Source organism: Aythya marila, assembly GCF_965140915.1.
Source record: "Aythya marila genome assembly, chromosome: 1".
Classification (NCBI taxonomy): domain Eukaryota; kingdom Metazoa; phylum Chordata; class Aves; order Anseriformes; family Anatidae; genus Aythya; species Aythya marila.
In genome coordinates this window covers 18738406-18755270 of record NC_139042.1, presented here as the reverse complement: position 1 = coordinate 18755270, position 16865 = coordinate 18738406, and the positions used below count along the sequence as shown (strand labels likewise).

Here is a 16865-nt window from a genome sequence, read left to right as displayed (position 1 = left end):
TGGACTGTGTCCCAATTTCTTCTCTGCAGAATGAGAGGATATGTGGAGTGCTTTCATGTCTTTGTTAGTGTGCAGGGCCTGAATTTTTGGAAATGCTTTAGTTTGGTCATTCTGTGAGTGGCAGCATATACAAAATTGAGGTTTAGTGTATGGTTTGTACTATTAGTTCTAGATACCTTCCATGTAAATTCTTGTGTGCACATTGCTGTGTTATTCCAATTAATAGTTCTCAAAAAAAAATATAGGGACTCTGTGTTTTGTAGACGAACCTATAAAAGTCCCTATGTTCTTCTGATGGCATCATTATTATTATTTTTCTTGATGTAATTTTTCAGTATCAGTAAGGTTCCAAACAGCAAGCTGTATGCACTTGCCAGGTAATGTAGATGAAAGGTAGAAAGCTTTAGCTCTGGTTTCATCAAATTATTGATGTGGAGGTGGTATACCTGAAGAGGAGCAGCAGGCAAATGAAATGAAATGGGACAAACTACATAGAGCTGAATTTGCATGCTTTGTGTCTGACTGGGGCAAGGCAGCGATACATAGCTAGCATGACTAGAGGTGGCAGCAGAACCTCAGAATGCTGAAGGACACCTTTGAGCCTCTGTAGGCATTTGTGGGGCTGTTTTTCACAGCCTCTGTCCTCAGTGTGGAAGAATGTTTTGTCTTAATCGCTGGGATTCTTACTGCTTCTGTTTCTGGACTCTGAGTCTGTTAACTGATCTTGCAAACAGAAGGCTAATGTTATATTAAGAGGGCTGTGGTCATAAAGGCAGTAACTGGAGAATAGTACTCTTCGGCTGTATGTGGCTCATAGAATCACTGAATAGTTTGAGTTGGAAGAGATCTTAAGGATTATTGAATTCCAACCCCCCTGCCATGGGCAGGGACGTTACCTGCTAGATCAGGTTGCTCAAAGCCCTCTCTGACCTGGCCTTCAGCACTTCCAAGGATGGGGCATCCACAGTTTCTCCAGGCAACCTGTTCCAGGGACTCGCCACCCACTGAGTGAAGAACTCCTTCCTTATATCTGATCTAAATCTACCCTCTTATCCTATCACTCCACTCGCTAACAAAGAGTCCCTCCCCAGCTTTCCTGTATGTCCCCTTCGGGTATCAAAGGCCACTTTGAGGTCTCCCTGGAGCCTTCTCTTCAGGCTGAACAACCCCAACTCCCTCCGCCTGTCTTTGCAGGAGAGCTGTTCTGGCCCCTTGATCGTATTTGTGGCCCTCCTCTGGACTCATTCTGATACTTCAACATCCTTCTTGTGCTGGGGGGCCCAGAGTTAAATGCAAGACTCCATGTGGGGTCTCATGAGAGCAGAGTGGAGGGGGAGAATCACCTCCCTTGACCTGCTAGCTAAAATGTTACTACACTTTGCCTTTCCAGGGCAGAATGTACATTAAATGCCAATTCTGTTGGCATACTCAAGTGTGGCAGTGTGAACACACAAATCCAGCACTACTTCATTGTGATATCTCTACAGCTGCCTGTAGCCTAATGCTGCAAATCGTTTGGTCAGCCCCTCTGACAGCCCTCCACCAGTACCATTGTGCCTTGGAGTGACTGAGGAGAAAAAGGAACAAAAGGATTGGTTTCTTTCCTTAAAACTGATTTTTTTTATCCCCTTTTAACTAAAAAGGAAAAAGAAATCAAGCTTCAAAATATGTATCTGTGCCTAGGATTAGCCTTTCTCCAGTCTAAAACTCAGGAGTTCCTTATCTCAGATTGCTAGGGTTGTAACTTTCCATAGTGCAAAAGATCATGTCTCTTTTAAGCTTCTGTATTAAGGAACTATAACTATGATTTTATTTATTTATTACTGTTTCCTAGGCTTCTTCCTGTGCTCTTCTGCTTGTCAGCCTTTCTTTTTTTTTTCCATTACTCTTTTATTGTTATCCCAAGCTGGTTTATTCTGGTTGATCCGTTTAGTTTGAGCTGCAGCCTTCATAGGAGCTACTTCTGAAACCATCTTTGATCAGATCTGGCAAAGTAGCTAGTTTCTGCATAAACACTTTTCTAGGTTGCTGTTGTAAAGGTATGTGTGTTTTCCAAAGTAAACACTTCAGAGTGCCATAAAATGTCTAACTGCTCAGAGATGGCTTTGCAGTCTGAGACCATTTTCTTAGTAGTCTCAGCTTCACTCATAGGGGAGTGTACTATTCCATGTACTATTCTATTTTTTTTATATACGTAAAAACATTTGCTTTGTAGTAGTAGTTGGTTTTTGATTGTTTTGTTTTAATCGTGACCTTACTAGCAATTTAAACAAAAGTAGGACATGGGGAATGGTGGCTGAAGGAAGCAAGCTGTTCAGAAAGACTGAAAATAAGAAGTGTGGAATTTGAGCTTTTTATTTTTCTATGAAAGTATCAAGTTGTAAAGCCTCTGGGACAGGTGAGCATGCTGAGGACAAATGAAGAGAAATTTCTCAAGTACTATATGAGCCTGCCCGATCACGCAGCTAGAAACATGGAGCTAGAGGAGACTGCCACCGAGTGAAGTTCCTTGCTGTAAGAGGAGGCATGTCATCAAGTTGCCTTAAAATATATTAAACTCCCTCTTAGTTTTTTGTTTTACTTGACTGCTTCTATGTAAAGTTTTCTTTTATTTCAATCTTACTAACAGTCCATTAAAATTTGTTTGTGTAGACTCTGGTTTTATAGCTTTTGTCTAGTTTAATTCTGTTTTCTTCATTTATCCCTTCTTAGCTATCATTCTGTTAGGCTGAGTAAGGTAAACTCTCCTGCTCCCTTAAAAATGGCTTTGCATTACCCTTCTCCTTTTTAGAAGCCTTTTTTTTCCCCTCCCTTTCAATTTCATGTTCATTTTACCACTTTCAGTTGTTACCAACATTAGTTATCTCACTCTTAAACAATCGTCCTCCTAAGTCTCCACAGCGTGCTCAGTAACACACCCATACAGTCCTTGTGCCAAGTCCGTGAAATAAAATATTTCAATAAGGTCTCTGTCAAAACTAATCGTGGAAGAAATTCATAATAGCCTCAGTCTTGCTCAACAATTAGCTCGTCTTCTTTCTGATGAGACCCGGTGATATACTTAAGGATTAGAAAAGCCTTCAGAGAACTTCTTGCAGTGTTTCAGGTCTTGCTGAATTGCCTGGCACCACCATGTCTGCAGTGGCGTCCATCACACCACACAGCTTTGGTGGTGGCACTGCCAAAGAAAAAAAAGTAAATGTATTACATGGGTTAGAGCAGGCATAGCTGTACAGCCCGTTATGTGTTGGTCAGATGCTAAAGTAAAGGAAAACATGTAAGTACTGAAACAAAAAACAAACCAGAGGAAGGACTGCTGGCACACTGCTGTGATTAAGTCCTGTATTTGCATTTACATGAGTACAGTTAAGAGCAGCTGACTGTGATGGAGCATGGTGAAAGAATCAGTATTTAATTATCATCCTTTAAATGTGAATGTTTTTTCTGGTGGTCATTTATGGTATGTTGGGTCTGACTGTTGGAATTGAGTACAAGAGCTTCATTTAAGACCTTAAGAATATGGCTTATGGACTCCTACTTTTGGAAGGAGCACACACTGGATACTGCCTGAAACACTGACCTGAAGAACCTTAGGCACTTCTAGGATGTTCGTTACAATTTTTTGTTTATAGCTTCAGAAACACATTGCACACAAGTCAGGACTTGTGTGTAAAATAACATTTGGGAAGAGTCATGGAGAAGTAGGGTTTTGTGGCTTTTTTTAAAAATAGGTGCAGTGTTGAAGGTAGCTGTTCTGCAGCTTTTTTTTTTTTTTGGAAGTATGTATTACGTGATATCTGTTAATGTGTTTACAATATATTCCCAGCCTTGGGCCAGTAGCCATTTATCTGTTGAGTTTTGCATCGTACAGGTGGTGCATAGGAATAATTCTGTTACAAACTTCCTGATTATTTAAAAGGAAATACCTTGTTTAATTTGGGAAGGCAAGTGGTGGTCATTTTTTACAACAAAAACCAACCTGCGTATTGGGAAAACATCAGTTATTCAAGTCAGCATAAAGCCTTCTAATACTGAACTGTTCTCCTCCTTAGGCTACGTGGACTTTGGGATTAAACAGAGTTAGATTTAATTATAGATTATTTTCTTAATTTGAATTAATATACTTTTTTTTTTTACTGGTGAATTGCCTCAGGAACTAAAGATCAGACCTACTGTATTCACTGGAAAATATCCACGCTAGTAGAAAATTATAAATATGCTTTATATTAACTTGATCTGTTAGGCTCTGACATAGCTGACATTCTTCTTTTGTGTTTCTTCTTGAGGTAAATCCACCTTACTTTGTGCCACTGGTTGAAATTGTTCCGCATCCAGAAACAGATCCTTCTACTATAGAGAGAACATACGCTCTTATGAAGAAGATTGGACAATCTCCTGTCAAATTAAACAGAGAAATTGAGGGATTTGTTCTGAATCGGCTCCAGTATGCAGTGATAAGTGAAGCCTGGAGACTTGTGGGTGTACGTATATATTTTTCCAATTTTTACACACTGTCAGTTTTGTAGAGACAAGCAAGATTGTATATTTAAATTTCTTATAAAATTGACTTTTTAATTAAACTATCCCTTATGTACATGAAAATTAAAATTAGCGTGTAACTTAAAAACAGTAAGAAGTGATGTCAGTAATAAATAGCAAAGTTTATGAAAAACTTTGTGATATGATCTTAACAATTATTCTTTATCCTGCTTTCATTTCAGAATACTGTAATTTTTCAGGACAATCAAAGGAACAATGTTGAAAGTGTAGAAATCAAGATACTGATTTTTATTTTTTCTAGGTTGTCTCACTATTTCCTGTTATTTTTATGAATGTTGCTGGCTTACTTTTCAGTTGTTATGAAATGTTTTAAATAGTTCTCTGTTTGGCCTTTTAGGAATTGAACTCTTAGGTTCATTTGATACTTGCAGGTAAAGACAGATTTCGCCTCCTCCCATTCTGACTTCTAGCTGAGAATCATCTGTTTGTTTTGCTTCAGCTTTTCCCACAATTGCGTGTTCTGTGCTACAAAATCCATTCTTTCACCAGGAAGAGCTGAATTATAAGGCTGTTGGAATTCTGTTGAGAAGAGATTTAATTGGTGTGAGTGGGGTTGACTTTTTTGTCATGGACACTACTTTGATTTCTTTTATTTTTTCTCAAGCTGTCTTAAAAAAAAAAAAAAAAAAATGCACAGATACAGGTAAAGATCTTGAAACTAAGGTAATATTAACATGCTGTAAATAAAACAACTCTTTCCAAAGCAGTATCTAAACATATTTGCTCAACTGATGTTACTTTCAGTTAGCTTCCACTAGCAACACGATGCAACAATGTAAAGGAGATGAGTAACAATACCCAGTGATGTTGGGAAGGAACTGAGCTTCTACTGGAGATGTTTCTTTAAATTAAAAAGGTATCTGTTATTAAAAAAGTTACAGCAAAATCTGAAGGATGTGATTAAAAAAAAAAAACCTTCAGAAAGCTGTACTCATGTTGTACAGATGTAAGATAGAAAGGATATTAACCTTTAAATTATTTTTCAACCCATAATAAGGCTTATCAAGAGGAGAAAAAAAAAAAAAATAAAAACTACTACCAAAAATGTGAACAAGGAAGACAAACCCCGAGGGGAAAATGGCCGATGTTATTGCTAGGCCACTCTCCATCATCTTTGAAAGGTCGTGGAGAACAGGAGAGGTGCCTGAGGACTAGAACAAAGCCAACGTCATGCAAATCTTCAAAAAAGGCAAGAAGGGAAGACCCAGGCAACTACAGGCCAGTCGGCCTCACCTCCATCCCTGGAAAGGTGATGGAAAAGCTCATCCTGGAGGTCATCTCCAAGCAGTAGAGGATAAGATGGTGAATCCATGCTGACTATTCCTGATCACGGGGGGAAATCATGCTTAACCAATGTGATATCCTTCTATGACAAGATGGCTAGCAGGGTAGATGAGGGGAGAGTGGTGGATGTGGTCTACCTTGACCTCAGCAAGGCTTTTGACACTGTCTCTCGTAACATCCTCATAGACGAGCTCAGGAAGTGCAGCCTGGATGAGTGGATGGTGGATTGGCAGTTGGCTGGATGGCAGAGCTCAGAGGGTTGTGCTTACTGGTGCAGTCTAGTTGGAGGCCTGTAGCTAGTGATGTCCCCCAGGGGTCACCAGAAGACTGAGGGGAGACCTCATCAAAGGGTATAAATATATGAGGGGGAGGGTGTCAAGAGGATGAAGCCTGTCTCTTTTCAGTTATACCCAGCAACAGGATAAGAGGCAATGGGCACAAACTGAAGCACAGGAGGTTCCAACTGAATATGAGGGGGCACTTCTGTACTGTGAGGTGACAGAGCACTGGGACAGGCTGCCCAGAGAGGCTGTGGGGTCTCCTTCTCTGGAGATACTCAAAACCCACCTGGGTGCCATCCTGTACAACGTGCTCTAGGTGATCCTGCTTAACAGGGGGGTTGACTAAATGGTCTTCAGATGTTCCTTCCAACCTCAACCATTCTGTGATTTTGTTTACTGAACAGTGGTGCTCACTGTTAAGGAGGCTCCCCAACTCTAAACTTTCTTTAAAGGAAAGGGGTCTAAAAGTTGTTTCAGTCATGTGAAGAACAAGATTTTTTAGAAGTGGAAAGACAAAATGAATAGCAGCAGATAATGACAGGGTAATTGAACTTACCAAAGACTCCCAGAACTCAAATATTAAGTTGATGAAATACTGGTGTAAGCATCTTGTTACACACCTGCTAGCATAGTACTGCAGAAGTGGAAGTTAGCACTTTCACCTGAGTAGTTTGTTTTTGATTTTGTTTAAAAAAAAAAAAAAAAAAAAAAAAAAAAAAAACACTTTCAAGTGTAGTTAGCAAACTGTGGACCAGTAAGTTTGGTAATGCGTAGGCATATATATCAGGGAAAGTAATGCCTCAAAAATGTAGGTTTTCTCATGACTCAAAGAGGCTTAAGCTGAATTGTGAAACTTGCTGTCACAAACCTTGGATGACAAAACTATGAATTGGTTCAGTGAACATGTAGACACAAATTTATGTTAAATGAAAACAATGTAGAAATAACCTCCAGCTCTCAAAATCTGAAAGACTGGACTACTCAGAGCTGAGATTCTGCTTGTGATTGAAGTATGAAAGTATCGCTCTGTATGTGCTCTTTGATTATGGAAAGATAAGAACACTTTGTAGGCTATTATCAGCGGTGGAAAAAAGCTACTGACTTGAGGTGAACTTCCAGTATGAACCTGTACCTTTAGTATAAACCTGTGGGTGGTATGTTAATAGTAACACAACACAGTGCTTTAAGCACTGACAAAGTTGCTTTCATTGTGCTTCATCTAAGTTTCCAAGTTGTTCTGGTTTTGTTTAATTTTATTGCATTTCAGGCAAATACACATTTAAGCTGCAACAACTTTGATACCTGGTATTTGTCTAGACTTCTGAAATGGAAATACAATCAAAGGTGTATAGTTTCAGCTGTATGACTTGGGGCTAAACAGCCCTTTTGGGGGAGAATCACTATGGATAGGTGAAAAATACAAGCCTTGAGCAGTTTTTCTTCCTACTGTTGTGCTGCCAACTTAGTCATTTTCATTGTAAGTCATGTTCTTTTGGTGTTTTCCACTTTCAAATTGGGGAAAAATGTATTTCTTAGTTCTGACTTCTAAAATCAGTTTTTAGTCCTTATTGTTGAGGGTTAAAATATTGTGAAAAACATCATCCTCCCCAGCTCACAAGTTTTGAGAAGGTCCTAAAAATTAAATTTTATTCAGTGTTCTTATTTTGTTGCTGCAGAAGTCCACATTGATACTTCCTAGTAACAAAACTTTTTGCTACCCTAGGAAGTACTTAAGGTGGAAGCTAGACTACAAATATTAGCAATAGAGACATTGTAATAAAATCTGCTTGTCCAAAATAACCCTATTATTAATCCTTTTGTGGTTAGATAGGTAAATTGCATGTATTAGATTTGGCAGACTAAGACATTTTGGATGCAAAACACAGGCATTCTTATGAAATTACTTATAATTGGTTTGGTATTTTAATGCTAATAATTGTGTACTGTTTTTGACGTTGTAAAAGAACAATGAAATGGAACCATAAAACATGATTTCAAGCATACTTGTTTTATTACTGGTTGTAAAATGCCAGAGCAAGTGTCTTTTTATGCCAGCAGTTACTTGTCATAAATTAATTAGTGCTCATACTTCTGTTACAAGTTTTCTTTGAATTTGCTTTTAACATGGTGAGTACTTGGGGGCAAATCTATATCCTCAACAGAAGAGTGCTGTATTTGCACTGCTCAATATCAGTTCTCTGACATATGCAAAAATATTTGTCCTTGTTAAAAATGCCGTGTGTGAACCGGGAGAGGAATGCAGCAGTGGCCTTAAGTGTTTTGAAGCCACTTGAAACTATCTTAAATCAGCCCCTTTATGTAAACAACCCTCTGTGAGGACTTTGAAATGTGAACTTGACAATTTCCATCTGGGTCTTCACCTGAAAAATATTTATAGTAATAGCAGGGGGAGCAGTCTTACACCTGCACACGTGTGCAGATGTACTTTCATGACAGTCACCTTTTTTTTTCCTTTTGTTTTTTTAATCAACTGATCTTAATTCATCCAAGAAACTAGTTGAAACTTCACTGGTAGTATTTATGTAGCCTTAAAAAGGGCATTGGTGGTAGCGCAGCTGTACCTGCATGTCTAACATTTATCTGGAAAACATCATCAAGAAAGGACTGAACAGTTTGCAGGGTATGTTTTAGTTCCCAAATGTAGCTTGGTAACTGACAGCTTGCAAGTCCCTCTTTTCTTTAGCAGTGTTGTGATGAGATGTGTGAGGCATGGGGCAGGAATCACACTACAGGAGAAGGGCTCTGATACAAAGCTATGATTGTGTCACCTGATGAGGAGCATTTGAACCTGGGGCTGTACAGAAAGCAAGCACTGCAGTCCCAAAGCCTTCATTGCTTGCTCTGAATTCCTATGGTAAGTGTAATTGCCTGCTGGATCCTGCACTGGACTTGCCAACTTCTGCCATGTGGGGTCTAAGAGTAGGGAAGTCTGCAACAGCCAGAGATCTGATGGGGGGGCCTGCCAGCAGGTTGAGATCAGCCTCTGACTCCACATGGTGACCTAACTGCATGTGGGCATAGGTGCTTAAGCAGAGCACAGCAAATTTCAGGGCAAGGTGATTAAAGTAGCAATGACAAACCCTCATATTTGGATGCTGTGTCTTTGATTATGGAAATAATCAAACCCTTTTGATTAAGGGTCCTCAAGAGCACCCTTGAGCTGGTATATTGAACCCGGGCACAAACTGAGTGAATGCAGGACTGGGACAAATGTGGAATGGGAGGTTAATGTGACAAAAAATTAGAACTGGAGGTTGAGAACCCAATTTTTAGGGAAGTAGAAGAGCGAAGACTGGTTTGGAGATGTACAGAGAGAACACCTGGGTGCTGAGAACTTCGGTAAGGTAGATAACATGAAATGTTTTAAGGATACAGGAGTTCAACTTTACAAGAAGTTAGGAGCAAAGACTGTAGATTCACTTATGGAATGAAAAGAAAGAATTAAAGCAAATGCTCTCCTTCAAGACAAGAGTGCTGCAATTAGATGCTTTATTTTAGATCTGAGTTAGTCTTTTCATGTGACACGATGTCTTATTGAATGTTGTTTTGATATGCAAGTTGCAAACACTTGGGCAGTGTAGGTGTTCGTGGCAGGAACTTCTTGTATCAGTTTTCTCTCTCCTCAAGCTCTGCATTTATTTATTGAAAATGCAGATATTGGGAAGACTCCAGTTGTCTGCTTCCATGTCTGCCTCTTTGAGGTCAAGTACCTGAGAACTTTCTGGGGGAAACTAACATAGGACCATCCAGTGCATATAAGACTGAAGTTCTTGTAGCCTTCATATTTTTAATTCTTTGGTTGCAAAACTGTTTATAATGAGAGGAAGAGACATACTGTGAGATGTTGAGTTTGAAGACCCTTACTGCTCTGACCTTTTTAGTCATCTTAACTTTAAATTTTGATATTTTAAGTGTGGAACTATTAAAATAATCTGCAACCAATAGTAGGGAAAAATATCTGACAGGTTTTTCTGTTATTCCCTGTTATTTACTTTCTCATACTTCTATTGACAGTAACCACTAGTGTACATGTATCTGATTTTGTTCGTAGCTCCTGGGAGCAGAGACCTCTTTATTTGCCCTTATTTAGGAGTTTCAGCTGCCTTTAAGAACCTGCTGAAACTACTTTGTGAGATGGATCATACAATGCATGTCTCAAAGATTATATATTGTCCTCTATGTATGCCTTTAGTACTGCTTTAATACAGATTTCGTTAAAAATGGGTTTACTCTTTTTAAGTTATAGTCATGGAGACTGTAGACGATAAGAATGGGTGGTCTTGCTATTTATTTTTTTTGGTTAATCTATTGGAAAATAAGCAGTTGTGGTTTGGCTGTGTCCATTTCGGTTTGTTTTCACAGCAAGAATGTGCATTGGCTTCAGTCCCTAATTCATGTACCTCCTGTCTCAGGTGGCTAGCTTGGCTGTTCTTAAATACTGGTAAGACTTCAAAATTCCAAATTTGTTATTATTAATTGTATTACAATGTTGTTCTAGGTCCTTTACAAAAAACAAAGGTAACAACTGTAGAGGATTAAGCATGTAGTTATAGTGTTCTGTAAAAAGGGGATATTGTAAAAGGAAGTTCAAGAGCCCAGGGAGAAGGTGTTGATACTCAGTGGTTCTTACAGGGTGAGGTGCGTGAGGGTGTCATGGGGGAAGATGAGGACCAGCAAAGTAACAAGGTGTAAACTGTAGGATAAGTTTCTCAAACATGATGAAATGGGAAGAAATGGAGCTGGTAGGGGAATCTAGGAGAAAAGTCGTGTGCTCAAAATGATAGGACTGGAAAAAGATTTCATCAGGGTGTGGATCGAAGGGACTTGATTGAAGTGATAGTGAAGAAGTAAAGGGTGTAACGAGTGCTTTTGACAGAGAATGAATATATTAGTAGCAATTGGAGAGAAAAAAGACTGGATCTTGGAGATTCAGAGGATACAGTGGCAAATCTGGAGACCTATTATGTGGTCAGGGAGGGAGTAGAGTCCAGAATAACTCCAGAAAGGCTGAAATTACTAGGAGAACGTGGTGAATTGGTAGCAGCAGAAGAAATAAGATTGTTTTTTGTCCGTGACATGTTTAATATGATGACAAGCCAAGTCGGTGACAGAAGCTGAGATGCAGGTGTGACTCACAGACGTAAAACCTGGCAGGCTGGTCAGGGCCCAAAGGTGGAGATGGCAGAACTGCCACAGGCTTTTGGAAAGGAGAACAGGGTCCCCACACAGCAAGGATCACTAAGAAATTACCAGAAGATAATACTCCGGCATCACAGGAGATTAAAACACGTGGGAAGATCTGATTGTGGTATGTAAGCGGTGTCACAAGCAGTGTGGAGGTTTCTGATCCAGTGTAAATCTTGAAGTTTAGCTGCCCGTTGGGGTCACTGAGGGTTTTGGTGGAATTTGTTTTAAATTACCTCCTTAATTCTGCATCTGTGAAAGTCAGTCAGCTTCTGGTAAACAAAGCTTTAACTTTTATGTACTTCCTCTTCCCTTTGACAAGTGCTTAAGGGGAAGACTTGCAAGAAGGGTTATGCGGATTGAAGAGGAGGAAAAATCCTCCTTGGGAGGGTTGTTTCACACCTAGACTTAATGAAACCGGGTTGTGGAAGACTTTCTTGTTTACTTCTTAGCATAAACACCAGTCCTTGTGGAAGACACCTCGCTGACCTTGCACCCACCCTGCTGAATCATTCCACCAACTTATGATCTCCTTAACATAAGTGGGAGTAGTTATCCCCTAGAGGAAGGCAGTTTAACATATTTCTTACTTGTCTTCTCGTTTCTGAACAGAACAAGGTAAAAGACTTTTCTTTAAGAGGATCTGTGTGACAAAGAAAACTGAGCTTATATGTACAGAATAATAAGAGACCTCCGCTGGAAGAACCTTTTATTTTCCTTCTGTTAACTGCAATTTTTGCTTTTTAGCAGCCATAGCCATAAAATTACAGCTTTAGGCAGGAGGCCAAGAGCAAAGCACTCACCCTGTGATCCCGAGGGCCCCGGGTCTTCAAACATTGGTACTGAAGCCGAAGACTACAGTATCGGAAGGAAGAGATCACTTTTTTGTTTGAAAACTAATCTGTATTGATTCTGAATTGTTTCAAAAGTCTTATGTAAGCCTGTCAACTCTCTAATATTATAGTTTAAATGCTGCTGCCATTCAGATGCTTGTCTGGAACTTGTGGTTAATTGTTTGTCTGCAAATCTTTGTCAGCCTGAGAGGGGAAGAAAAAAAATCACTCATCAAGCACAGCTTTACCAGCGTAACTCATTGTTAGTTGTGGTGTTATTTCAGGAGAAAAAAACTTTCACAGCCCATGTGGTGCCTGTTTCTTTCACGGACACCAGTTCTGTAACCTGAATGCTGAGGTTTGCACTTGGACCTGTCTTTACACAGACCTTCTGGTCTTCCTCTAGACATGTTAACCATACCAGTGCCTTACCTTTGGGTTGAAGAAAATAATGCTTCCTTATCCCTGCCATTGTGCCCCTAACTGGGGGGTTGGAACTAGATGATCTTTCAGGTCCCTTACAACCCTAGCTTTTCTATGATATAATTAAATTGTTACCAGAGCTGGATGTTGCAAATATGGTGGGTTGGTGGTAATAATTATGTCATTGTTTCCTTTTTCAAGATAGATTTCAAAAGTTTCCTGCAACAGTGATTCAGACAGGCTTATTTCTGATAGGAGCAATGCCTACTAACAGATTGAGACTTGAGACTGAATATTATAAAAGGCTCTATTTAAACCTGAGATGGTTAAAAACTCAGTTTCTTTGGTTATGGAAGTTATGTTGGTCCTTGGCTTATTTTCTTCTAAAGTAACAGCAGATGTGTTTGACAAACACAGAAGGACACTGTGGATGGGATTCAGCTCACTTAAGCTGAGACTTGTACAGTGTAGATATTAACAAAACATCTTAAAATGTTAACAAAAAAGTTAACAAAAAAAACAATCCTGTCTTGGCCAAGCAGACAAGTATATCTACTTGCCTGCTGCAGCTAAAGAAGGCTCGTGGAGCAAGAGGTCCTGTGTAGGGGGATCACCTCCAGGTAGGCTACAGGTAGACAATTCAGCATCTCTCTCACCTTAACAACCAGAAGGAAATGATTTTTCTTTTGTCCCTTGGAATTAAGACGACAAGTTCTTGAAATGAAGCTTTGTCTGATGGAAGTAGTTAGAACAGGTCTTAGTTTGTCCAGGCCTTTCCAGTAGGTGGAAAATCAACCTCATATGATAAATATTATTTTTCTTAAGTAAAGCTGTAAGTTACTGTTCATTAACTCATTTTTATAAGCCTTCATGTACTTGCCCTAACCTGACGGGGACGTTGGCTTTCCTGTAGGTGACACCATCTGGGTGGAACAGCAGCACTCATTTTTTAACAGGAGAAATTCTTCATTTTGTATACTTCCTATCCTGCCAACTCCGAGGTTTAAGACTGACTGGCAATGAACTCAAGAACCTGGGCAGGTTGAGGCTGTGTAGGTTGAATATTCAGTGAGTTTTTTGGAAGGGAGTGGCAGCTGCATTGCCTGCGTGTTTGGTCCTAGCCTTTTTTTTTTCAAGTGGCCTCAGGGTAGTACAAATGCTGCACCCCCATTCTGCCAGTTGCAAGTCTGCACAAAAGTCCTGAACTAGGAGAAAATGAAGAGAGGTGTAAGATTTAGCTAAAATTTCTGTATTTAAAAGCGCTGGTGTGATACTTGGACTTTACTATAAACTCTTTTTGGTCATGTGCTATTAAGAGTGTCACCCTTGCTATGTGCTCTCTGATTCTCTTTTTCTAAGAAAAGTGTTTATTGGTTGACATAAACAGGTCAATTTAATTTTAATACATGGATTACTGTAAGTAGTAAGTATCAGGCAAACTAGTGTGTACAGGTAGTTTGTATTACATAGTGTATTAATCTACTATCAATTTAAAAAATAAGGTACTGTCAAAATGTATTTAGATTATGAAGTACAGTGATCTTACCAATGTGTTTAAAAAAAAAAAGTTAGGTGAATTAATGTTTATACTGAATTACAAGAAGACTTGTATAATAGGTGCACGATTCTGATGAACGTTTACTAACTCTATTTCTAGTCTCTCTTTGTATTACTTCTTAAATTTTATTTTTTTTAATTATATGCAAAAAACAATCAGTTTTGCATTAAAACTTAACACTCACAAGTTTCCCTCTTCTACTTCTGCCATATAGGAAGGAGTAATATCTCCTACTGATCTAGACCTTGTGATGTCTGATGGATTGGGAATGAGATATGCGTTCATTGGACCTCTGGAAACCATGCATCTTAATGCAGAAGGTAGGTACCTTAACATGAGATAAATATGGAGAAAGCCTTACATTGCATAATGTCAAAAATGACATCTAATTGAAACACCAGCTGTGCACCTCATTTTTCCAAGACCTGTTCCAGTGCTTTGAAACCACTGCAGTACACATAGTTCAGGACTGTATGAGTGTCAGAAAAAAGTGTATCTGATAATTCCATGTCAACAGAAACTCACTTTCTATTGGTGAGTGCCTTTTTTTTTTTTTTTCTTTGAGGACCTGGTAGCAAAAGGTTCACTGTAAGCGTGGCTGGTGCTGGTTTGGTTTAAACTGGTTTAGTTCCTGAAGTGAAGTTGTTTCTGTCTGCAAAACACCATTCTTACAAAGTTGACTTAGTTGAAGCAGTGAGGTAACAGTTCAACACGTCTTGCATAATCAAGATAGATCTTAGGTGTTTCTGGAATTATATACATAAATCCAAGCTAAATAAAAGTTAATTGCCTGGAATGAAATCAAAATTATGAGACTGGGGCTACAAAGGTTTAAGCAATAAATGTAACAAAATGTAAAAAAACATGAATGAACTTTACTTCCTAAAGACTAACTAAACACATTTTTAATTTTTTTTATGTTGTGGGCTGTCTTTATTCTGCTTTTGTATTGTCCTTGACATGGCAGTCCCCTTCTCCACTGATGGATCTTTCAGGAACTGCTGCGATGCATAAGAATACAATAATGAAATGAAAATAAGAAATGAAGATTGTAAAATATCAGTGGAAAATAGGAGTGTTTTATGACTACTTACTGATCAGTCACTTTGCAAAAATTTGTGTTTTTTAAGGGCAAATTGTCAATTTCCATATGAATGTGGAACTGTGTCCTCCACCAGAGGCTTTCTGCTTGTCAGTTTGGTGGCATACCAGTAAATTAAATGTCACAAAGTGTTTGCTTTTGTGCAATTGTTAAGGGAAACAACATCCATCCATCTAAGTAGAGGCATCTTCCTAAAAGCTTCCCCCAGAAATTTTCCAGTAATTTCTCTACTGAATGTAGATTTACTCAATATAAAGTATATGCATTCAGAAGATATATCAGAACTGATGCACACTGCACATCCCTAAACACAGCAATCTACATGGAGTCTTGCAGGCCAGGGTTCTCCAGTCCTTGCCCCCTGATTCCACTAACGTGCCATGCCGTCCTCTGCATGAACTGTCTATGTGCAGGTGATTCTGTCAGAGCAACTTGCTGAACTGCCCCAACTAAAACATAAAAGCAGAACAACATGTGTATTAGTACCAGAAAAAAAAACGGTTTCAGAGACTGTATCATTCTTGGGTATCCTTTATCTTATTTTATATATAATCTTAGAATTTAGGATCATGGATTTAAATATATATATTCACTTGAGATGAATGGAATTTATAATCATTTAGGTTGGTTTTGATATTCTTCCTGGAGTGCCCTCTGACATTTTAATGCTCCATCGTGATTCAGCTTCGTTTCCTTCTTCCCATCAGAAAGTAGTTACTGTTATAAAACACTTCTGAAATTTCCCATCTCAAACCAGTTTTAAGTAGTATTTGCAACTGGTAGGTAGGTTGCTTATTCATGGCAGAGATCATCCAGATTCTAGATTAATGCTACCTTCGGTTAGTAATATTAGTGTTCAAGATCAGAGGAGGAAAATTAGAAAATACAATCCAGGAGATTGATAAAGAAAAGGAGATTGAAGAAAGAGTAGCTTTGTGGTGGGTTTGCAAAATACAAAGCCAAAATATACCTATATAGTTATTTTAGCATTATATAACACTTTCAATTAAATATCTTTGAAATAATATAACTAGTACATTTGTGAACTGGGACACTTGCTGACAAGGTGCTTTTGTGTTTGTTCAGTAACTTTGATCATGAGAAGTATTCCTTCGCTCCCCATCTAGCAGATGCCTTTTCTTCAACTTCAGAGCTGCTTCTGTTTGTGCTGGCAGACTTATTCAAGATGCTGCTCTCATCAGAGATAGTTCTACATCAAAATTGCTGATGTCAGGACACATGATGGCTTATGGGCACACTTATACCACTGCCAACTTCTTTGTTTGCCCAGAATTGCTTCCCATAGTAAGGAATATCATAGATCTCACCTGCTTGCCCAGGACAGCATTCTTCTGATGCAGTGCACTAAGTGTCTATTTTTGAGCAGCAGAAGGAAATGGAGGTAGAGATGCCTCCATTCTCCTTTTTTGCCTGTCCAGCAGCTTTACTAGCTTCACAGCAGCTACCTTTCTAGACTTAAAATGTTAATTTTCCACAATCTTAACCTCACTGCTAATCAAGGAGGAAACATAGTAGGGATGCAGGAAGCATGAGAGGAAAATAGTGTTTGTGGGAGATCCTGGAAGGTGGGGAAGACCGTTTTTCTTTGTAAGGGCGGT

General features: G+C 39.0%; 1 protein-coding gene across 3 annotated transcripts in view; it reads left to right on the top strand.

Annotated features, from left to right (window-relative positions):
• Positions 1-16865, top strand: part of CRYL1 (crystallin lambda 1) — a 61956-nt gene that overhangs the window by 30126 nt on the left and 14965 nt on the right. For all 3 annotated transcript variants that reach the window (XM_082762850.1, XM_082762849.1, XM_082762851.1), the window contains 2 exons: positions 4287-4481; positions 14359-14464. In XM_082762850.1, coding sequence (XP_082618976.1) covers positions 4287-4481; positions 14359-14464 — 301 coding nt within the window. The remainder of the gene's footprint in view (positions 1-4286; positions 4482-14358; positions 14465-16865) is intronic.